This window comes from Kluyveromyces marxianus, chromosome 5, assembly GCF_001417885.1.
Source record: "Kluyveromyces marxianus DMKU3-1042 DNA, complete genome, chromosome 5".
NCBI classification, from domain to species: domain Eukaryota; kingdom Fungi; phylum Ascomycota; class Saccharomycetes; order Saccharomycetales; family Saccharomycetaceae; genus Kluyveromyces; species Kluyveromyces marxianus.
The window spans coordinates 413,093-436,099 of NC_036029.1; the positions used below are offsets into that span (position 1 = coordinate 413,093).

A 23,007-nucleotide genomic window follows, 5' to 3' on the forward strand; every position below is an offset into this window, starting at 1 on the left:
TTTGTAAACACAACCATGTCGAATGTACACAAGTGTCATTGTCATGTTTAAAAAAAAATGTTATTAGTGTCAGAAACTGTAAAGCTTTCTGTCATTGACACACATTTCAAGGAAAACATTAAATAGCGAAGACAAGAACGATGCTGATAATAATAATAATAATAATACTATAGTTCCATTTATATTTTTATAGAAAAGTTTTAATAATATACGATATAGTTGACACCATTTATGTACAAAGAGGGTCTTATAATATCTTCAATGTACGAAGAGTTGAATGTGCGATAATATAGAGAACGTCTACGCGCATCGACCGTAAAAAGTTTGTAAATGGTAATTGTTTGTATGTGTTTATGTTTGAGTGTATAATATGGGATAAATGAATAATGATAGAGAAAAGGATGAAGGGGATAAAAACCATAATTTTTTTTATAAAACACATGACCTCCTAAACCTCATCTAACCCTCAACTTAAGCCTTGGTAGACCAAGGGGCTATAGATGGTGTCTTGGTGAAGAAGTGGCCCTTGTATGTAGACATACCATGACCAGTATCGTTGTTCTTTTGTCTTCTTGGTTGAATCAAACCATGGAAAATTTCGTTACCACTCTTGTCAACATTGTCAGAGATTTTCTGCAAGTCCACTCTTGAAGCAGCAACAGCTGGACCGACGATACATGCGGCAAAGACGATCAAAACTAAGAAGTAGAGACTACAGTATTTTCTGATCATCCGCTTACGTAGACGGGTTTGCTTCAGCGAGTAGATAGGTGGACGAATTTGACGAGATGGCTTCAACCAGAACAACATGATAGAATGGAATTTATCGGCCATTGGGAAACATAAGATAGGCAATTGACAGAATAATAGAACGTGGCCCAAAACGAAATCAGCTGCAAAGTTAGAAAGTTCAACAATCTTAGCAACGAATTCTCTTGAAGGTTGAGTCCATGCCATGTAACCTAACCCAGTGTTGTACCACTTACCAGTCCAGAATGCAGTGTTAGAGTGATCGTTCTTGAATTCACGAGTCAACATGAATAAAGTCATTAGCTTGAAGATCAATCTTTGACATTGCATCGAAGTAATCACACCAATCAACATCTTGGTGAAGTTGAAACCTTCCAAAACCCACATGATTATGAAGAAAACAATGTGAACGATGACAGCAATACCATGAGCAATACCAGCCATAACTGAACCGGTCTTCTTGCAACACATTCCCAATAGTGGACCTGAACAACAAGACATCATTAAGCAGAATCCTAAAACACCCATGTTGATGACAATTGGACCCAAAGTACAGATGACGATACGTAACCATGAGTTAATAATAGCAGCATTCTTAACACCTGTTTGAGCATTGATGAAAGAGTGGGCAGTGAAACAACCAGCAGCGTAAATTACACATGGAATGACCTCAGCGAAAACCATGTTTGATCTGTGTGCTCTTGCAGCATCACCAGCAGCCCTTTCGGATTCATCACCAATCAGTTTACGCTTGAAACCGGTAATACGAGATCTAGACATTCTGATGTAACCAATCCAAGAGTTCTTATGGTACTTATTGTTACCTCTGGACAACCATCTGATGAAATCTCTGTAATCCAAGAAGAAATCTTGCCACGAAAATTGGTGTGGGTTAAAGATAAATGGAGAGAACATCAAAGCGGACAAAGAGGCCCAGAACCATAGTAGAGCAGCTTGCCAGTGGGCAACAGTACCGAATAACAACATTAACATAGATCTGGCACCCATGTAAATTGCTGAACCAGCAAATCTAGAGTAAAGAATTGAGAATGGAATACGAGAAGTGGCGAAACCACGACCAGTGGAAATATAACGAGCACCACCGATAGTTAAATCACTCAACAAAGAAGCAGAATAAATTTGACCAGTGAAAACTTCGAACATTGGAGACAGAGACAATAAGTGACGGAAGAATCTTTGAGTAGCTTTCCAGATACCACGTTCAATCAATTCTTGGACAACAATTGGGATGAAAGCGATGAAGAAAACAATGAAAATGGATAGAGTGTAACGTCTCACCCAATCAATAACAGGCATGAAGTTGTAACAACCAATTGGGTACAAGACATCTGTAATTGGTTTGTACTTGTTGTAAATACAGAGGACAGATTGATTTGCCAATGCACTCATGTTAACCAAAGTTAACATAAACATTTGCAAAGATAATTGAATGAACAAGTTATTCAAATGGAAACCAGGATGGGCATAGTAGAACGACAAGAAACGGTCAAGTGGCAATTGTGTACCCAAGTAGTAGTATTCACGGGACAACATTTGTTCACCCATACCAGCACCAATCTTAGTTGTGAAATTCAAAATTGTACCGAAACCTAAATCTCTACCCTTACCACATTGATAATACTCACAGTGCTTAATACGACCACCACGAAGCATAGCATTCATACCAGCATAAATATCTTCGTTCAAATGCAAACCCTTTTGAGCCTTTGAAACACCACCTCTGGTAGTCATGTAGGTTGCATTGATGAAATCCGGATGACCATAATGTAACTTACCACCAATTTGAGCTAGCGTACGTGCGAACAAAGTACCGAATGTCTGTTCCTTACCTGCAGCGACATCACCTAAGACACCAGAGTTTTCAGAGAAAATGTATTCACGAGCACCAACAATAGCCACTGGATGGTTGTTGTTTTGATCCTCATATTTCAAACCTGGGGCGTATGGATTAACTTGTTCAACGTTCAACTCTTCAAATTCAGCTAGCACGGATCTAATCTTCAAACATTCTTCCAAGTAGTTATCTTGGTTGGCATCGATCAATTGAATATATTCACCTCTGTAGAAGATCAAAGCATGATTCTGGTTATCAGACTTACCATCACCCAAAATAGGGTTACCAGACAACTGAACTCTAAACTTAGGACGTCTACGACCATTTTCCATAATTTCACAGTAACCGTCAATCAAAGCAGAGTAAATTCTTGGTTCGTCACCTTCATTCAATGGAGGTTCTTCATCTAGATAGGCAATTTGCAAGTCAGGATAAGCTCTTAGCAAGAATTCAGCGTTTTCCAATTCATGAGGCTTGAACTTAGCCAGTCTTTGCATAGAAACCAAAAACTTGAACTTTCTTCTAGCCATTCTTTCCAACTCTCTTTCCAAACCTTCAGTGTCACCACCAAACATTTGAACAATTTCGGGATTTTCAACACGGTACAACAACTTTATAGCACGAGCGTAATTCATGAAACCTGAAACAGTACGGTACAAAGTTTGAGATCTCAAGGAAGCCCAAATACGAGTACGTAGAGTGTATTCTGGGGCAGCAGACTTGAAACCAATACAGTAGAATGGCAAATCATCAATTTGAGATTTCATGCCACCTTCCTTCTCGGAATCTTCTTCATCATTTCCTTCAAATGCAGCAGTTTCTTCGGCCAAAATTTTAGTGTCCTTAACGAAACAATCCCATTCAACAGGATGCAATTGCTTCAAGTATTCCAACAAAGTAACTCTTGAGAATTGGTCATCTTCACGGATAATTTCTCTCAAAGATAACAAGATTCTTTCAGAGTAATGAGGAGTCAAGACGGTGAAAGTAGGCATGTTGTCAACTGGTAATGGTTCAGGAATAGGCGTAGCCAAAGATTGAGCAAAGAAAGAGATACGACGTTCAGCTTCAGAATTTCTTGGGAAAAATTCAGTTTCGAAGTTGTTATCATCTTGAGAAACGAAGAAAGTTGGAGCTCTTAGAGTTCTCTTACCTTCAATTTCAGATGGGACTTGGTGATATAACAACTTTTGAACGTGATCAATGGCCAATAAATGTTCTCTGTACATGGAGATAACGATAGCATTCCACACTTGAGAGATGAGGACCTTTGGTTTGTACTTGATTTCCATGTCGGTAGTTGCCAAAATCTTGGAGTAAATTCTCTTTGGCAATCTTGTGAAAATGTTTCTCCATGGAGTCAAAATGGAGATACCTAAGTAGAAGGATCTACCGACAGAGAAGACAGTGTTACAGATAATGTACCACATGTAAGAATCAAGGAAGAAAAGAATCAAATCGGTGGCAATCATTAAACCCAAGACAATCTTTGGTTGTTGACGACAAAGCTTATCTTTGTAACCGTAGTCACCAGTACATCTCATAACTGTAGTAGACAAAATTCTGATTGGATCTCTCAACGATAGAGTCAAGAAGAAGTAGGATTCTGCATACTTAGCTGCGAAAACTGTAGTCCACATTAAGTAGGACATCCACATATCAAGACCTTCCAATTGATAAAAGGATGCAGTGAATGTTTGAGAAGCGACGTACTTTCTTGTGGATTTCTTCATGTAGGAAGTGAATAACCCACCCAATGGCATGACAGAGAAGAAAAGAACGGTAGCCAACGATACAAAGAACATGACAATAGACACAACTAAGGCAGCCTTGGAGTAAACGGTCAAAGGATCGTAAGCGAACACAAAGATGATTGGACCTAAATTAACTGCAAGAATTAAAACCAAAAACCAGAAACGACGAGATAAATGTTGAGCACCAGCCCAATTTCTTGGGACAAAGAACCATTCCGCAATAGTAGCAACGATTTGAATAATTGAGGCAAGAGAACCTGCCAAAGCACATGAAGCCCAACGGTAAGCGGCCAATGGCTTATTGTTCACAAGTTGTTGATAGTTATGTGTGTACAAGGTTGGCGCGTTGTAAGCGGTATACATCCAGTATACGGTAGCGTGAATAACCCAGATACGGTTGAAATTGGTGACCAAATGGAACCAAGAACGCGTTTCTTTGTAAGTCTTGAAGAAAACGTCATCCCAAATAACATCACCTAATCTCAAATAACGTTCTTCAGCGGGCAAATCGATCAAACGAGTATTGTCCTCCAAGACCACCTTGGCTATACCTTCAGGGTACCAAAACAACTGATTTACATCGTCGTAACCAATGATCTTGTTATGATCCTTTTCACGCTTAACGTAACGACCATCTTGAACTTCGTAGACTTGAGATCTGATAAATCTGTAAATTGGAGTGATGACTCTGTTCAAGAAGTCACCTTCTGGAATTGGATCTTGACGGTTCTGGCACAATGGAGAATCCAGGTAGTCAGAAGCACACTTGTAGATGAAACATAAACATTCTGGAGTAAATCTGACTTGGTTAGCTTCACCCCATAGCAAGAGGTATAAAGCTATTTGACGGACTCTTTCGATTGGCGACAGTTTGTTCATCTTGGCCTTCCATCTGAAATCGGCGGCTTCTAAGGAGTTGTCACCTTCTATTTGATCCAAAGCGCTCTCTGGGTTCTCCGATTGGGTTGCCTCTTCCATTGCCTTCTTGTTCTTCTTTCTTGCCTTTCTAGCCTTTCTGGACAATTTACCAAGACTCATGTTACGGAAACCGATCTCATCATCCATATCTAGTTGGGCAGCAAAGTACCACTTTTTGTAGTTTGCACTATCACTTCCGATATAATCTGCGTGCAATGAAAGCAAAGCTTGTTGAGGAGACATTCTTGAAGCTCTTGAATCCAAAAGGGTCATGAAATGGTCAAACATGTTTCTCATCGAGTCTCTTTGGAAACCAAACTTGTTGGTCAAGTCGATGAACACATCTTCGATTTCACTAGCCGTTACTGGGGTTTGAGTATCAGCTGTCCAAGCTGGGTATGGTTCTGTAGGCAAAGCCATGGCAACGGCAGATGGGTCGAAGCCCTCACCGCCGTAAATAGGAGTGGAAGCACCGGATGATCTTGGATCACCATAACTCATCTGAGATGGTGTGTACTGAGCGTAACCGTTACCGGAACCACCTCCGTAGCTGTCGTATCCGCCTGGAGTGCCAGGAGTGCCAGGTGGCGCATAGCTGAAGTCAGAAAAGTTTTCTGGATCTTGACCCATGCCACGAGGTTGATCGTAGTAGCCTTGATCATGGTAAGCACCAGAGTCTGGGGCACCAGAAATGTCGCCTTGTGCGTTTTGTTGATAATACTCACCAGATTGGTCGTAGTAACCTTGATCTTCTGGGTAGTATTGGTCTTGGCCGTAGATTGGTTGCCCATATTCATCGTACTGTTGTTGATCGTACCCGTCCCTAGGAATTTCACCTTGATCCTGGTAAGGATCGTTGTGATTGTAAGACATAGCGAACGTATAGGTGAGGTGATATTAACCTTTCAGATCAGATCAGCTCAAAGTAAACGAAAAGAATAGATTTCAAGATCTGGTACAGATATGAAGCTGGGTCTTGACGAAAATACTTCGTTCTCGAGATAAGTTCTATTGGCTCTTAGAGAAAGTTAATCCAAATTCTAGGATTAATTTTTTTTGTGTTTCTCAAACAGAGAAAAGAGACAAAGAGACTTGGATAATGCTCTTGTTATGCTTCCTGAGATTCGTTAAACTTCTGGTCGGATCGATAAGAAGTAAACGTTGCAAACAGTAAAAGCGAAACCGAAAAAATGTTAAGTGAAACCGGTAATAAAAGTTTGATCTAGTCTAACTTCCAAACCTAGCAGTTTCTGCCTTTTTTTTTCCTTCTTTCAAGTAACTAGAACAGTAGCAGCAGCGAAACAAAAGGTATGTCTTCAAGTGTAGTGTACACCTCCCAAAAGACGCTTTTTTTTCGAAAAGGTAGCAAGATAGATCAACTTCAAAGTCGTCTTTCCTTCTCCTTAAGCCTGAGGTTTTGGTACTTGGGTTTCCAAAATGTTACAAATAGAAGGTTAAAACGATCAAGATCAAGATCTAAATATCTAATTAAAGAAAATTTACAAAATTCTGTGAAGATGTCCCGCAATTAAGAATGGATAGACAAAATGAGAATCAGAATGGAAAAAAAAAAAGAATAATTTACAAAAAAAAAAAAAAAAAAAAAAAAAAGAAGTATGTACACTGGCAGGAAAACAGAATTCAAAAGAAACAATAGTGATGCGAGAAACGCGTATATTGCTATATCTTATTATTCCTAATCTGGGAGTTTGCAACGGCACTAGTGCGGCAGCTTCTAGGTAGATCCGGAAGTAAGATCGTGCGCACGCGAGTTCTCGTGTATGTAAAATCGGTAGGGGAAAACGCCCGATGTGTCCCTTTCCCCCATAGCTGGCAGCTGATAAATGAATTGTCCTCGATTTGGGTAGTAACGCAACGCGAAGCGTGCGTTTCGCCGCAATTTCTAGTTTGCACTCTGCACGAGCCGCGAAAATAGACAGAGTGTAACAAAACGCAGTTCGCACTGCCAGCGCAGCTGCACTGCCCAGTTACTCTGGGCACCGTCGCTTTTGGCGCACAGAAGAAACACAAGAGAAAAACTAAAAAAAATAAAAAAAATGAAGAGCTTCGACTTCCAAAAAGGAATGTTTTACACAAGCGGACAAAAAAATGTCCCGGTTTCAGAAACGGAATGAGGGACAGGTGAATCTGTTTCATTGTATTTTATTTTTAAATTTTTCGCGTTTTCTTTCTTTTTCGCGTGCCTCTGTGGCTTCGCCACAAACTCTCGAAAGTTGCGCAAGAAACGCAGGAAACACTGGAAACGCTGGCAGCATATGAAGCGCAAGAATCGCAGCCCAGATACACACACGATATCGTGTGTTTTAGTTATTTTATTTTATTTAGTATGTTTTTTTGCATCTTGCAATATCTCGGGCTTTAAACCGTACCCAATGCAATTGTCCCGATACAAGCTGGTTCCTTGCCGGGGGCTACATTGTTGAGACTTGTCCCACTTTTACAACTCTATTTTTGGAAACGCTATAGATTTGCTTTTTCTCCGTTCCTGTTCACATGGGCGTAACCAGGGCCCGGCAAGGCTCGGCAAGGTCCGGCAGGGACGGATATACAGTTGTCACGCTCAAATGCTTCATTCGATACGGGAGCTTGGTTGGGACGTATGTATGTATCATTTGCCTTAGATGGAAGCTAGGAATTTGGTTCAGGGTCCTCTATATACTGCCCAGACATTCATTCGGGCTTCTCATTGAGAATGATGATGATATTCTTCAGAGATACACACCAAGATACGATGATTCATTAGCATTATTCTGGCAGGATTTCACTTTTCTGTTTTTATGGCTTTTTTTAACGTATTCATTCAGCGCACACGCTCATACTACTATAAACCAATATCTTGAATCTATGTAAATACATTATACGGTCTGGTTCAGTGCAGCACGATAAGAGGTAGAGAAAAACAAAACAAAACAGAACAGAACAGAACAGAACATGGCACAGCACTGTTAAGCGAAGTATGTTCTTGTCACTCGTCTTCGTGCCTCTCTACGAACTCTGTGATTATGTCTGCGCACTCTTGTGGTTTCTCGGTGTTCAGCCAGTGGCCCGCATCGATATCCTTCACTTCGAAGTTCGGGAAGAACCGGCCGATATCAACAATGTACTCATCAGCAATGTAATGTGACTGAGTGCCCCTAACAAACAGACTGGGCCCGGTATATCTATGCACCCATGGATTGAACTCCCAGTTTGCTATGTTTCCCTTTACTATCGCATCGTTAAGGATACCGAGCGGAATACGGGACTTGAACCGGAACTGGCCCGTCTCCTCATCCTTGACCCTCTGTAAAACCGTCAACAAAAACTGTCTCACAACAATGCTGTCATCAACGCTCTTCAACCGCTCCATCGCCTGCGTGTTCGTGTTCACCGTTGGATCGTCTATAATCTTCAAGAGCGCCTTGACGTACCGCGGAAACGCATTCTGCGGCTTTGTCGCCACAGGAGCGTTCTCGAGACTCACAAGCATCGAACACATGTCCGGTTTGCGAAGAACAACGCTCATCGCAGCCTTCGCGCCCATCGAATGCCCAAGCATAATTGGCTTCTTTTCAAAGTCACGTGACTTCACCCATCTCTCCACATCCGCCGCCATCCCGATGTAGTCGTGCCGTCCGATATGGGGCGACCCACCATGGTTCCGCAAGTCTAGCGAAAATATGTCCCGTTGCAACTGCTTGTTCAACATCCGCGCAAGCGTCCTGTTGTTCGCCTTGCTCCCGAACAAGCCGTGTAGAATCACAATCGGAGCCTTGGACTCGTACTTCGACGAATGCTCGTCTACCACTTCGTAGCACAACTCAACAGTAGGAATCTCATCGGACATCAAGTCCGGATTCAAAACCTCCGTGGATCCATACGCGCCCTGTCGCGTAGTCGTCTTGAAAGTGTTGTTATGATGGTCATAGAGCGGTCCAGTAGAATAACGAACTATATTCCGTATCTTGCCTACACATGGCCTAGAAACGTGACCTTGAAACACCCTTGCACCTCTAAGTAAAACCATACCCTTTTCTTTCTTCCAAACAAATCAAACGTATATATCACTTCCTCCAAAAAATTGTTTTCTTTCTCTCTATCTCTTGCTGAACGGTCGGTCCCTGATTGTTCTTATGTATATATTACTTTCAATTCATTCAGCTCAGCTCAGCTCAGCTCAGGTATTAAAATTCAAAAATAATAATAATAAAAAAAAAAAATTAACACAAACAAAAAATTATTGATATATGAGAATAATTAGGGTCAAATACGCTTCGGCTTCCAACTGGTAATGACAATGTCAATGCCCCTTGTCGCTGTTACTATAGCTACTGACTCTGCCGTTCCAATATTCTTATATAATAATTGTACATTTCGCTCCCATGTGTGTAAATACGGCGATAGCGTAAGGGGTCGGCGCTTTATAACTTATTTAATATTATTCTTACACCGTTTTGTTTTGTTTTGTTATCTCTTGAGCTAGGTTTTCCGATTTTCCTTGCCATTGCTGAAACTGAACTGACAAGTTTCCCATAGAAAACAGCAGAAGCAGGAATATCAGGAAAAATTAAATTGACCTATACGATTCTCGAGCCGCGCCTAGACGAGCTGCCAGTTTGCTGATAAATAATTAATACAGTAGGTAAATGAGTATTAATTAGTGTGGACAAGGATTTCCGTGGTTGTGCGGGGGTAATCCGCTTTTAAGAATGGGGGGGTACTGTGCTGCGGGTTGTGTGTGGGGGGAGCAGATGCCCGCCCGTGTTTAGTTTTATTTTTTGGTTTTTTTACGGTTGGTAAGTGTGGGGGAGGGAGGAAGGAGGAAGGAGAGGCAAGGGGTGGGAATCACGTGGCTAAGTGGCTGATAAGAAAAGATTGTCCTCCTTGCCAGGTAACCCGGACTAGCGTCAGGTATTCAAAGCGTTGCGAATTGGATGGGTGGATAGGTGAGGTAAGGTGAGGTGAGGTGAGTGGTGCTGAACCAAATGTATTAATAAGCTACACACATACATACGCATACACTACTAGAGTTGTTGGAGTGAGTTTGGTGGGGCAGGAATGGTACTAGTACGTACACACGTTTAGTCGTCATCTCCGAAGAACTTGAACATTAGTCGTTTCTTCTTCTCCCTGAGTCTGCTGAACCTGCCCGGCGTCGGTGGGTCTAGGTCCCCGTATGTAGTGTTCAGATACTCGTCCTGGAAGATCAAGCCGTTCCGGATATGGCTTGAGACTTTCGTTTTCGCTTTGTTCTTAGACCGGACGCTTAACGCCTGGTGGCTGTTCTGGTGGCTGTTCTGGTTCTGATCTTGGTCTTGTCTCTCGTCTTGTTCTTGATCCTGGATCCCATGTGCAAACCCTTCGCCGGAACCCGCCGGCCGAGGCCAGTGAATTACGCAATGTTCCTTTATCTTACGTAGCTTCATCCATATCTTGTACCTATAGCCATCGTGCGGTACTGTCGTCATGAAATGCAACCATCGGACAGGCCTCGTGTGGAAATATATTGAGCCGTCGTGCAGAACCATTGTGTCGAATTCTGTCCCGCCATCAATTCTTTGGGTCTGTTCCTGCTCTTGTTCCTCTATTGTCGCTGGTTCTGTCTCGGGCTCTGGTCCTGGCCCAGTCCCTGACGCTTCCCTCAATTGACTTTTCACAATGTCACTTTTAGTCTCGTCAACTTCTCTAGCGTCAATGATAATACTTCTTGAGGCTTCGTACGAGGGTTCTTGAGGCAATTGTAATTCTATGTTTGCATCAACAATCATTGTGACAGAGGAGCTACCTAGAACCAGGCTGCCAAGTGCAAAATTCCTCTCAGAAATTAGAGGTGAGTGGCTCTCCATTATAGATCCCATTCCTACTTCTTCATCCATACCATCTTCTTCCCAATGGCGACGTATTCCTCTTCCACTGAGTCGGGTTTCTAAGCTATTAGCAAACCTTGTCAAGAGGTCTGTATATTCCCTTGTTGCTTCAGTACCATCATTAGCTTTTCTCAAAGAAAATAGCATATCGTTAAACTCGTTAATGAAGAGCTTTGCAAGGTTGTACTTGTCTTTAATGTTCAACTGTTCATCTTCATCTTGACACGACGTGACTTCCTTGTTAAAGTTCTCTTCCATCTTTATAACTAGATTGATACACCAAGCTTGCACCTCAGTTTCATCAATCCATTTATTCTGGTTATTCCATCTCCAGAATTGATCTTCCATTCTTATTATTATGTCAGATTTGTCCATTTCAATTGCAATCCATATAAACCCTTCGAGAGCCTCCAAAACCTTGTGAGATGTACAGTCCATCAAGAGACAGAGCTCAAATAGTTTCCGTAACAATAATGACATCATATGGTACACCAAGAGGAAACTGTAGCTAGTCTTAAGATTTTTACTTTCAGTAACACTTAGGTCCTGTCCTTCGACTTCAAAGTAAAGGCTTTTCAATAATTGTTTTGGGACATTGGTAAGAGTTTGTAAAGCAATCACCGATGTTAAACAGTTTCCCTTTGCCTCTGCAATTTGGGCCTCGGATTGATTTATTTCCGTTCTTGCCTGCCGTAAAAGAACTGCAAGCTCATTCTCAGGTGCCACTTTTACTAATCTCGTAATAAGATCCATGCACTTTTTAAGCACATCCTCATGGGGAGGAAAATTGGTTACTCTTTCCAGAAAATCCAAGACTTTGTCCAAAACTAAAACTAAATCACAAAGATCTGCAAGTCTGTTTTCCAAATTATATCTATTATCTCGAACTATAACGTCTTCTACAGCTTCTTCGTCTTCTGTTGCTGCTGTTGCTGCTATCAACGGATCATCAGATTCAAATTCGTTAATTAAGACCGAATTGTCAACGATTCCATCAAACATATCCACAAAATTCGACTTACTTGATTCAAAACAATGGAAAATATCATCCTCCAAAAGATTCTCCAATTTGTTGATGAAAAGATCGTTTTTAATTATACTAATACCAACGGCTCTATTGGTCCTATTTTCACTTTCTTGGGTTCCTGTATTAATAAGTGATTGTTCTTTCCTTTCACAAGTCCTTGACTGATCCTCAACTCGGATAGAAAATCTAACAACACTCGACCCATCTAATTTGATGCTGGATCCAATAGTTGAATCAGGAACAAATTTTCTTTCTGCATTATCAAACGAAATTAAATTGTCGCTACAGTCTTCATTTTCTTGAAATGGTTTGAAGAAGCTTTTCTTCTCTGACAAGTCTAGTTGAACTTTGTTCTCTTGACTCTGGCTCCTTACTGATAAGGACATTTTTGAACTCTGGGTTTTTTAAAGTGGTATTCTCTCTTTTAGAATATAATACATCATGTTCTATGTAGGTAACTTGTTTAAATAGTTTGTGTCCAACGTCAGTTTTCATTTACTGGCTACAGACAGCACAACAAAAACTTTAACAAATAAAAATAAAAAAAATGAATGTCAGTTTTCAACCCTGCCGACAGACAAATTATACCTTAAGCCTAATTGAGGGCGCTCAATGCAAGAAAACGTTCCCGTAAATATTAGAAAAAGATATATCTAAGATAATTAGAGACTATACAAGCAGGAGCTGATTATAAAGTTTCAAGTACCGAGACATAGAAAAGTAAGTTAAATTCCAATAATTTAAGTTGTTTAATCGAACAAACCGAAACCCATGTCGTCGTCGGATTCTTCAGCTTCTTCAGCTTCAGCTTCTTCAGCTGGAGCATCGGAGGAAGCGGCGGCGGCAGCGACTGGAGCAGCAGAAGCGTACTTGTCTGGGTTTTCAATTCTGTCCTTCAATTCTTCAATTTCTGGGTAGACGTAGTCAGCAGCGATAGCGACAGCCAACAAGTTCTTGTAGTTGTTGATCAAAGAGTGACCGACAGATGGCAAGGTTGGGTAACCAGCAGCCAAGGAAACACAAGCAATAGTGTTAACAGCAGAGACGAAGTGGGAGACCAATTCATCGTCAGTGATATCCAAGATGGAAGCTGGGAAGACTTGACCGTTGTCGTAAACTTGAACGACAGTCAAACCGTAGGTGAAAGGAGAGATGTTCAACAAGTTCAACAAAGAAGCTTCAGAAGCACCGACCTTCTTACCAGCGTCAACGACCTTAACGTCAGAGACAATTTCAATGGTACCTCTGGCAATCTTGGTTGGGACACCCAAAGCTTGGAAGAAAGAGGTCTTACCTGGTTCCATACCGGTGTTAACAGCCTTAACCCAGATGTCTTCTGGAGCAATGGCACCGGCTCTGGCTGGAGCAGCAACCTTGTTGGCAATGATGACATCCTTGATTTCTTGCAAGGATTCGTTGGTGAAGATGAAACCAACGTTACCCTTGACAAATGGCAACAACTTTTCGTAGTCTGGGAAGTCGGAGATGAAACCTCTGACAGCTCTTCTGACCATGGTGTTCTTACCCATCAAGACGACAGCCTTACCTCTCAATTGCTTTCTGACTTCGTGCATTTGTTGAGAAGAGACATTGTCGACACCGACAACGAATACAGACTTGTATTCTTCCAAGTATTCTCTTAGCTTAGCGAAGTATTCAACTTTCTTTTCACGGACGCCCCCCATTTCGACTTTATTAGTGATAGGATGTTTAAGGTAGTACCTGTAGCTTTTAGCTATAAACTGTAACTAGAAAGTACGCTTAAAATATTGATTAGATACTAAGCATTGTGATATACTGAAAGATAAATTCCATTTTTATTCAAAATTTCAGAGCTTCAACACTCTGTGTTTTTTTTTTTTTTTTTGGAAAAAATCTCAGAGCAGACCAACTGACAGGAATCTTCGGTAATGTCAATAATTCAACGTGCCAGCAAACAAAAAAATAAAAGAACCATAGAAATTTCCATAGTAGAATTGCAGCCGCAAATGAGTACTTACCAGCTCCAATTCAGCTCGAAAGCTAGGCGGCGCTGGATTAGGGCGTTACCAGTGCTTGCTATTAGTATACTTACGCCATCTTCATTATGTCCAACTATTGTGGTCATGTGACTTCTTAAAACGGAAATTATATTTTTCATATCAACCACAAGTGTAGTTTGAAGGATTTTGATCTTTAAAATTTGACATTTGGAATGGTGTATGGGTGCGTACAGTCCCGTATTGTTTTTGGTTACCCATTAACCAATTTTGAATTGGAGGGATCTATCTCATCTAGTATAATACAAATTAGAGAAAGAAAAGATGAAGAAGAAGAGTTTACAAAGGGTATTACTAAACCAAGATTAGTAGTCTTTGCAAGAAACTATCCCCAACTGAGATAACTAGTGATTGACAGGTTTTGTTTTGTGATAATAATATGTCAGAAAGTATTAGACTAATATACCAGCAAAAGGATGTAGATGTGGATCCCTCGAATCATTCCGATGTTACAGCCTATATCAGCAATGTTATTCTACCAGACACACTACGCAATTGTGGAATGAGTGAGAGCACCACCCCTCTTACCGGTAATTCATCTAAATCTGTAGATATCACTTATGCGACGTTCAGCAAAAACTCAAATATAAAACAGTCTGTTGATTCCCTAGTGAAAAAAGCAGGAATGAACAATGATATAGTAGTTGTTTCTTATGGTATGCATATACAAAAGACATTATCCATCATAGAGATATTCAAGAGTACTGATGCTGGAAAGAAGTTGCATCAATTCAATAGGTTGGATTCATTCGTGGAGGTGAAGCCAGGGCGTAACGAATTACTTGATCAAAAGGTCAACATTCCAATTCTCATTATTGCATTTACAATAGAGGATGTGAAGAATCTATCAGGCTTCACGAAGCAAAGCTAATACCATTCCGCCAGTAGCGAATCATTTCTTCATCACGTTACCTTGCGGGAAAAGTAATCCGCCATAGATAAGAGAAGTTCCTCCATTGTTATCTATGATCATTGTTACATGGAAATTGAAAAAATACAATTTTTCCAATGGAATTTTTCACTTCTCTGGGCCTGTGTCATAGGGAAGTCCGATATATATAACGTCCAGTCAGTCCCAAAAAGATAATCATGGTGACCAAGGTATCCATATAACACCTCTTGGAATCATAGATGATATTCGCTTGGTTGGTGTAATCTAGCTGCTAACTCTGATTTACTTTTGTAATTCTTGTTTATTGAAATCTCGGAATAAGGGTCATATATAAACCGATGATTATCGATCTAAGCTTGATTTTAAGGAAGCAAGTGACTTTCCCGTTGTTATGCTATATTTTATATCAACTATACAAGGATCTAGTTTCCAAAGAGCCCAAATCAGTTGAGACTGAAATAATTGCTGAAGACACCCCATCAGAGGAGCCATGCACCCCAGAACCTGTGGACAATGCGGTATACCAAAAGAAGAGATGGCAACCGGTTGACTACATGCGGAACTTAAAACCATCAGAACAAGAGAAAGATTATACACCATGGTCCACAACAAATCCGTTCCCTTACCAACCTTTCAAACCAGGTGAATATAGATTAACGATGGGTGTGAAGTCCATTCCACTTGAGCATTGGTTTATGTTTGAGAATACCTTAAAGAGTAGGATAGAGAAAAAGTGGGAGATAATTAAAGAAGCATATAAAGATGTCATGTACCACTTGGATCCTGCAATGGTCAATTGTGATACCTATTATAACTCTGACTATACTGATGAAGTTTTGGTTACTGCAAAAGATGTTGAGATTGCAGATGCTGCGGTATGTGAGTGGTACAATTCTGTGGTTAGTTACTTAGTGACCAGATTCCCACAATACTTTCAAGTTGTGTTAAGCCCTGATGATGAAACTCCAGGCGTATTACATAACAGTATCATGGATGAATATCATCCTGTTAATGCTGAGAAGTACTTGCAACTAGGAAACACTGACGTGCCATTCTTGAAATACTATTGTTTCAATGTCGGCATCATACCAGCGGAGTTGACCAATCCAAAGAACTTAAGGGACAAGGTGGGAAGAATACCACTTGTAACCACGGAAAAAACACGGAGAGCTCATGAACTTATACTTAGTGTACAACGTATGGTTGAAGAGGACTTGATTTTATTGTCGCCAAATGCAAATAAACAATTTGATGGCGAGTATATCTTGATGTCTGGATGCTTTGCATTTGCTGCTGGTTTCAACCCACGCGAACGGTTCCTCAAGCCGTTGACTCAAATTCATGGACCGGTTCCTGAGTATAAGATAAAACTTCAATCGCAAATGAATAAATTCTTCCAAACGCATAAGCCTCAAAAATTGGTGATGAGAATAAATTTCTCATTCCAAACCCATTCGAAGCTGTATGTCACTGATGACAACAAAGGTGTTGCGACAGAAGAAATCAGAGCGAAAACGCTGGACGAGCTGCATGGTGGACACGACCTACATTATAGATCGGAAAGACAATGTTTAATAAAATTCGAGAATACACAGGCTATGTGTTTTTCAATTAAGACGTATTTGTGGAATTTGCAGGATGAATTCTTGCCTAATGACTACTACTCTCAAGAAGGGGTGATTCAAGATCTTTGCGAGGCGGTAAAGGGCATGCAGTACACGATAGGACAATATAAACGTAGACCCGAGTGGGGGCCAGCATTGTTGGAAATGCTAGAACCAAAACTAAATAGTAAGGTGTAGATAGTACTAGCAAACACAAAATATGAATGACTGACTGACGCTTTTAGACGTTTTTAGACTGTAGGAAGAGTATACCTAGAGGGAAGCTCGGCTTGCCTGTGCTTTCCCATCCGGAGAGTGCAGATGATAAAAAAAAAAAAAAAAAAAAAAAGAAGAGAGATAGAGACAAAAAAGAAAACTCCGCGACGGGGAATTGAACCCCGATCTCGCACGCGACAAGCGCGAATTCTAACCATTAAACTATCGCGGATGTTATTTTTCATGTATTCCCTGGCAATTGCAAAGGTCTATTACGTTTCAAACCCATCAGGCACTTCTTTAATTTATATCAGTCTACTCTGCTCTAATTCAATGTAACAAAACAAAACAAAACGAAAGACTACCATCGTCCCACACGCTAATCAAGATTAACCATGCAATGGTCCTACACTCCACACGCCATTATATAAACAGGATGTACCCTCAGTTTCCAAGGTAAGCAACACTGCTAGGTGCATGCCACCATTCGCGAATTCTCTTGATGATGCTTTCGGCATTCAACAGAGGAAAACCCGCAGAAACAAGGCCCAGTAAACTGGTATCTAATCTGGGCATCGCTTTGAATCCATGCACCACTGAAAGAAATATCTGCGCACGGATCTTCGAAGATGCCACAATAATGTTCTATATACAAACTTTTTTTCCTTACTACACTCCAAAAGAAAACACCACGCGCTAGGACTCCTGTCGCTAGCACATTGTATTTCCCTTGTCGCTTTGGAGTCATAGTAAAAGATGACGATCACCCAAATTAATCTAGATCAATTATACTCAATTATGTTCGATGGACAGCGATTGTCACATACATTTGCATATACATGCTCCAAATTTTTCAATGCTCTTTATATACAAATAGAAAATACAAATTGGGTCGCCCATCACTTGCTGTGCTGCTGCTGCTGCTGGTGTAGAACTTTGTTACCCGCACTACCAGTATACTTTTTTGTGTAGAGGGCTACGTGTGGCATCCGGGTAACTTTGAGATGGTTTCGTTTTGAATTTTTTTATTTTAAAAACTGTTTGTCCGGGTAATAACATGGAAAACACCGGTTCCATTTTTCAACTGCAAGAAACAAGTCTTTAAAAGCCTTTAATGATTCTAGCACATTGATAACAAAGTCAACATAGGGGTTTGGGATGCAACAGCTACAAAATTGAGTCTTTCCAAGGGCTGAGACTACTGAACAGTATAGTATATTCATTATTCAGTAATTTGTCGAGGCTATAGGCAACCATAAGCTAAAAGGAAGTGAAAAATGGCCGGTCCTCCTCCTCCACCAGCGCCTCCTCCACCGATGTTTGGTGGACAATCAGCGCCAGCTGCACCACCACCAGCGGCTGTTCCTGGACGAGATGCATTGTTAAGTGATATTAGAAAGGGTGCAAAGCTAAAGAAAGCGCATACGGTTGATAAAAGTGCTCCTATGATTGGAGGATCGAGTGTTAGTTCTGCGCCAAGTTCTGCTCCAGTTCCCGGTAAAATGCCTGGTTCTGCGCCTGCTGTGCCTCCAGCGATGCCAGGAGGTCCTCAATTGGGTGATATATTAGCTGGAGGGTTTCCTAAGTTGAAACATGTGCAGCCAAACTCCGGTAGTGCTCCAGCAGTTCCGGCTAGTGCACCTCCTCTGCCTGGTCATGGCAATATGAACAAAAATAGCAACGGCTCCAACAGTCAATCTTCACCTAGAATTCCTTCGAATAGGCCTCAGCGTAAACACACCCAGAGTTCTAGGAGTGATGGTGGTTCCAGTAATACAACTTCTGCTCCATCAATGCCATCTTCGGCGCCTCCTATACCTTCGATGAGTGCACCACCAACTCCCCATGTACCTTCATCTGGATCAGCAGCAGCAAAAGCTCCAGCTCCTCCAACAGCAGCTCCACCACTCCCTGGTGCTGCACCTTCGCCTCCTGCTACTTCGTTCCCTGCAGTTCCATCACAGGCACCCCCAATACCAGGAGCCCCTCCACCACCACCTTCTACATCTTTCCCTTCTTCTAATTCTGCTGCTGCTCCTCCTCCTCCTCCGCCCGCACCTCCTGCCCCACCAGCTGCTGCTCCCCCTGCACCATCTGCTCCAGCGCCAAAACCTAAATCCAGTAATGGCCATTCATCTTCGTCGGCACCAAAGGCTCCTCCAGCACCTGCCGGTGGACTACCGTTCTTGGCAGAAATTCAGAAGAAAAGAGACGACAGATTTGTGGTTGATGGAACAAACAACACCTCACATTCACAAAACCATTCAACATCAAATAAGTCGAAACCTTCATCGGCTCCTCCTCCACCACCTGCTCCTCCATCAGGTCCTCCGCCCCCATCTCAAGCACCACCACCACCAACTCAGGCACCGCCTCCTCCAACTCAGGCACCACCACCACCATCTCAGGCACCTCCTCCTCCATCAGGTGCTCCACCAAGCGGAGGATTGCCATTCTTAGCAGAAATACAACGCAGAAAAGACGATTCGCATGTTGTACAAAATTCCACATCACATTCACAACATAAGAGGGTGCCTTCTCAGCCATCTGGAGCCCCACCTCCACCTCCACCAATGCAAGCTCCACCAACTCCATCTATACCAAAGTCAAGTGCACCTGTCCCACCGGCAGCTCCACCGGCAGCTCCACCGGCGCCGCCATCAGTGCCAAAATCGACCCCCTCTGCTCCACCTGCAAGTGGTGGTCTACCATTTTTGGCTGAAATTGAACGTAGGAAAGACAATACACACGTAATAGAGAACGTTTCTTCTCCTCCACCTCCTCCTCCAGGATCTTCAGCTCCCCCACCACCACCATCTTCACAGGCTCCCCCACCACCACCGGCTCCACCAGTACAAGCTCCACCAGCTCCAACCCCACCTAAGACGAGTGCACCTACTCCACCTGCAAGCGGTGGTCTACCATTTTTGGCTGAAATAGAACGTAGGAAAGACAATACACACGTAATAGAAAACGTTTCTTCTCCTCCTCCCCCTCCTCCAATGTCCGCGGCACCACCAACACCATCCATACCTAAGACTAGCATACCTGCGGCTCCACCTGCTCCACCTGCTGCCCCACCTGCTGCCCCACCTGCTGCCCCACCTGCTGCTCCACCGGCTCCACCGGCTTCATCTGCAAACGGTGGTCTACCATTCTTAGCTGAAATAGAACGCAGAAAAGACGACTCGCATGTTATAGACAGCCCAGCATCTCGTTCGACAGAGAGTCATGCCCCTCCATCATTACCTCATAGCTTACCTCCTCAACCATTTGGAGCCCCTCCACCTCCACCTCCACCACAAGCTCCTCCTGCATCTAGTGCTCCAGATATCTCGACACTGCAAAGCTCGAAACCTCCACCACCTCCGCCTACGGCATTTTCGCCATCTGAGCCTGAAGAATCTCTCCAGCAACAAGAAGAACGAGGTAAACGTGATTTCAAACACAGGCTTTTCTCGACTGGTAATGAACAAAGTCGTCCAGCTCAATCACAAAACCCATATACTAATGCTGCAGAGATAGACGTTGGAGATTTCACTATTGAGGGAAGCGGAAACTCTGTCGGAGTGAAAACGAATAGGTCTGGAGTCAAAATTGATGACAGTAAATTTAACTGGTCTAATAGCTCTGACTTGCCAAAACCACGGAAGTTTTTGGGAAAAACTAAATTATACCCTAGTGGTAGAGGTTCTAGTGTTCCACTAGATTTAAGTCTATTCACATGAGTATTTTACATAGGTAAAACCTATAAATGTATATATTTATATATAAATAATTATATATGGGACGTGTTCATGATAATACATTCGCACAATTAATAATAAATAGGAGCAAATGGCAATCTGAAACCAGTCAACAGACTCATTCCCATCCATCAACCCATCTCTTCTTCCACAAATCGCAATTAAATTCTTCTTTCTTCAATTTTCTATTCACTTCATTATGGGCTTTGCATAACCACCTACCTAAAGCTTCTTTAGATTCGACCTTTGGCGCGTTCTGTTTGATAAACTTCTCAAAATCTTTGGCACACCAATTACAAGGGTAGACATGGGAGAAGATGGTCATGAACTGTTTCATTTCCTGCTTTTGAGTGTCTGATGGACGATTTGGATATTTTGCTGCAATTGAATGCAGTAAAGTCCATGAAGAACGCCCTAACTCTTCCACATCTGGAGGATCTACTTTGGTAAAAGATTTAGAGCCAGGAATTAAGTTTGCAGGTTCTTTTGATGCAGCGCTGGGAAGGTCTTTCGTTTGATCTGACATATCAACAGTTGTAGCACCAGCCATAGCACCAGCACCAGCACCACTCTTCTCAGATGTAAGTTTGCCCGTTACAAACTTGAAATCCAGTAGCGTATTACAAGAACGGCACCTGTATTTATGTTAAATTCCATTTAGGAATTTCATTATATCCTGTTAGTAAAATGTTGGATCGGGTGATGACTAAATATTATTCTTATACGAACGGTTTCCCATCTTCATCGTATATGATTTGCCTGCCAGATGGTCCGATATTCACTTGTTTATCTGTTTCTGTGTTATTAGACATCTTTGATGAGCTGTTTGCTCCACTATCCGTCTGTCAACTATCTTGTTACGCCCAACTATATTCTTTAAACACTTACATATATAAGCAACCTAGAACGTCTTTTATAGAATCCAATCTTTTTCAACTGAATCTATAATGTGTCAAAATACGCGGAGTTCACCAAAGTAACAAAAGGCATTGGGGAGAGTCATGTTAAGGTGATTTCCAAAGACTTGGCACCCACCTATTATTGCAGCTTTTTTTCGTGCATGCAATATATAGATTCTTTTACTTGTGTTTATATACATACATATAATATATATATGTCTGATGTGTTAAAAAAGGCATCGGTTCTCAATCCAATGCTGCTCTAGAGAAAGCTACACCGACATCTACTTTGAGATTTTTCAGGAAATCGTCGTTGGTCAATGGTCTCATTTTGAGGTTATTTAGATCATCTACCTTACCACTTTCCGTGATTTTTCTTTTCTCCTTGATATAATCTCTTGCAGCGGTAAGAGCGGCGTCCCTGCAAAGTTCCCTTAAATCAGAACCTGACATTTGGGCAGTGCATTGAACGATGTAATCCAAATCAAAGTCTCTAGGGTCTACTTTGGTGTCCCTTAAGAACTTGCTCAATATTTTGTATCTCTGATCGGCATTTGGTAGAGAAACTGGGAATCTCTTAGGTAGTCTTCTCAAGAAAGCTGAATCGATATCGTTAATTCTGTTTGTGGCACCTAACACCATTACCTTCCCGTTTGACGTGAGACCGTCCCATAGAGTCATAAATTCTGCCTTCAACATTGCCGTTACTTCATGATCGGAGGAGGCACGTTGCCTCAAGAACGAGTCAATCTCATCGATGAAAATAATACATGGTTGGATTTTGTTGGCCAAAGAAAACATTGCATCAACAATCTTATTGGACTCACCGTACCATTTATCCATGATAGATGACATTCTGATAGAGATAAAATTAGCACCGCTCTCCCTGGCTAATGCCTTGGCTATCATAGTCTTACCACACCCAGGTGGCCCGTACAATAGCACACCCTTAGGTGCTTCCAAGAGCGAGCTCTCTTGAAAGATTTCAGGGCTTGTAAGTGGGTAAATCACGCTCTCCGTAAGCTCTTCAATGACATCTTCAAGACCACCGATGTCCTCAAATGAAACATCAATGTCATGCGGGGTGATAACAGATGCCAAAACGCTGCGCTCATATCCATTCAAACTCACTTCCTCCAACTCAGGATTCATAGCACATAGTCTCTGCCACACTAATGATTGTCTCTCCTTTGAATCCTTCGAGTTCCCTGATAATGGACCTCCCTCAGCTTCTGCCAGTAACCGGTTCACCAAGTAATACACCGAAATAGCCGTCCCAAAGAGAACAGACAAATCCGTTATAGTCTTCAAATCAATCCTAGGCGCCATTTTCTCCTTCCTAAACAGGTTATGTTGCTTTCCTTTATTTAAATGCAAAGTCTACTCTCGAATCAAGTATATATCACCCTTATAATAAACTCCGTTTCACGCCTACTTGTC

At 41.8% G+C, this 23,007-nt stretch overlaps 9 protein-coding genes and 1 non-coding gene across 10 annotated transcripts; 4 read left to right on the top strand and 6 right to left on the bottom strand.

Moving 5' to 3' along the window:
• Positions 1-471: 471 nt before the first annotated feature.
• On the bottom strand, positions 472-6,150 carry FKS1 (1,3-beta-D-glucan synthase; the record flags this gene model as incomplete). The annotated part of the gene is made up of 1 exon (XM_022820177.1): positions 472-6,150. The coding sequence occupies one exon, from the start codon at positions 6,148-6,150 to the stop codon at positions 472-474; it is 5,679 nt and encodes a 1,892-aa protein (XP_022676666.1).
• A 2,342-nt stretch (positions 6,151-8,492) lies between these two features.
• On the top strand, positions 8,493-8,903 carry NAG1 (the record flags this gene model as incomplete). The annotated part of the gene is made up of 1 exon (XM_022820178.1): positions 8,493-8,903. The coding sequence occupies one exon, from the start codon at positions 8,493-8,495 to the stop codon at positions 8,901-8,903; it is 411 nt and encodes a 136-aa protein (XP_022676667.1).
• Positions 8,904-10,358: 1,455 nt separating this feature from the next.
• On the bottom strand, positions 10,359-12,557 carry KLMA_50199 (uncharacterized protein; the record flags this gene model as incomplete). The annotated part of the gene is made up of 1 exon (XM_022820179.1): positions 10,359-12,557. The coding sequence occupies one exon, from the start codon at positions 12,555-12,557 to the stop codon at positions 10,359-10,361; it is 2,199 nt and encodes a 732-aa protein (XP_022676668.1).
• A 363-nt stretch (positions 12,558-12,920) lies between these two features.
• Positions 12,921-13,856, bottom strand: RPP0 (60S ribosomal protein uL10; the record flags this gene model as incomplete). The annotated part of the gene is made up of 1 exon (XM_022820180.1): positions 12,921-13,856. One exon carries the CDS (start codon positions 13,854-13,856, stop codon positions 12,921-12,923), a length of 936 nt encoding a protein of 311 aa, XP_022676669.1.
• A 733-nt stretch (positions 13,857-14,589) lies between these two features.
• POP6 (ribonuclease P/MRP protein subunit POP6) lies at positions 14,590-15,081 on the top strand (the record flags this gene model as incomplete). The annotated part of the gene is made up of 1 exon (XM_022820181.1): positions 14,590-15,081. One exon carries the CDS (start codon positions 14,590-14,592, stop codon positions 15,079-15,081), a length of 492 nt encoding a protein of 163 aa, XP_022676670.1.
• A 359-nt stretch (positions 15,082-15,440) lies between these two features.
• On the top strand, positions 15,441-16,904 carry KLMA_50202 (DUF3445 domain-containing protein; the record flags this gene model as incomplete). The annotated part of the gene is made up of 1 exon (XM_022820182.1): positions 15,441-16,904. The coding sequence occupies one exon, from the start codon at positions 15,441-15,443 to the stop codon at positions 16,902-16,904; it is 1,464 nt and encodes a 487-aa protein (XP_022676671.1).
• Positions 16,905-17,082: 178 nt separating this feature from the next.
• On the bottom strand, positions 17,083-17,154 carry KLMA_R504. Its single transcript has one exon. It is a non-coding gene; the product is annotated as a tRNA-Asp (tRNA).
• Positions 17,155-18,199: 1,045 nt separating this feature from the next.
• VRP1 (Vrp1p) lies at positions 18,200-20,650 on the top strand (the record flags this gene model as incomplete). The annotated part of the gene is made up of 1 exon (XM_022820183.1): positions 18,200-20,650. One exon carries the CDS (start codon positions 18,200-18,202, stop codon positions 20,648-20,650), a length of 2,451 nt encoding a protein of 816 aa, XP_022676672.1.
• A 136-nt stretch (positions 20,651-20,786) lies between these two features.
• On the bottom strand, positions 20,787-21,480 carry ERV1 (flavin-linked sulfhydryl oxidase; the record flags this gene model as incomplete). The annotated part of the gene is made up of 2 exons (XM_022820184.1): positions 20,787-21,269; positions 21,394-21,480. The coding sequence occupies 2 exons, from the start codon at positions 21,478-21,480 to the stop codon at positions 20,787-20,789; spliced, it is 570 nt and encodes a 189-aa protein (XP_022676673.1).
• Positions 21,481-21,813: 333 nt separating this feature from the next.
• Positions 21,814-22,896, bottom strand: MSP1 (protein-degrading AAA family ATPase MSP1; the record flags this gene model as incomplete). The annotated part of the gene is made up of 1 exon (XM_022820186.1): positions 21,814-22,896. One exon carries the CDS (start codon positions 22,894-22,896, stop codon positions 21,814-21,816), a length of 1,083 nt encoding a protein of 360 aa, XP_022676674.1.
• Positions 22,897-23,007: the final 111 nt, after the last annotated feature.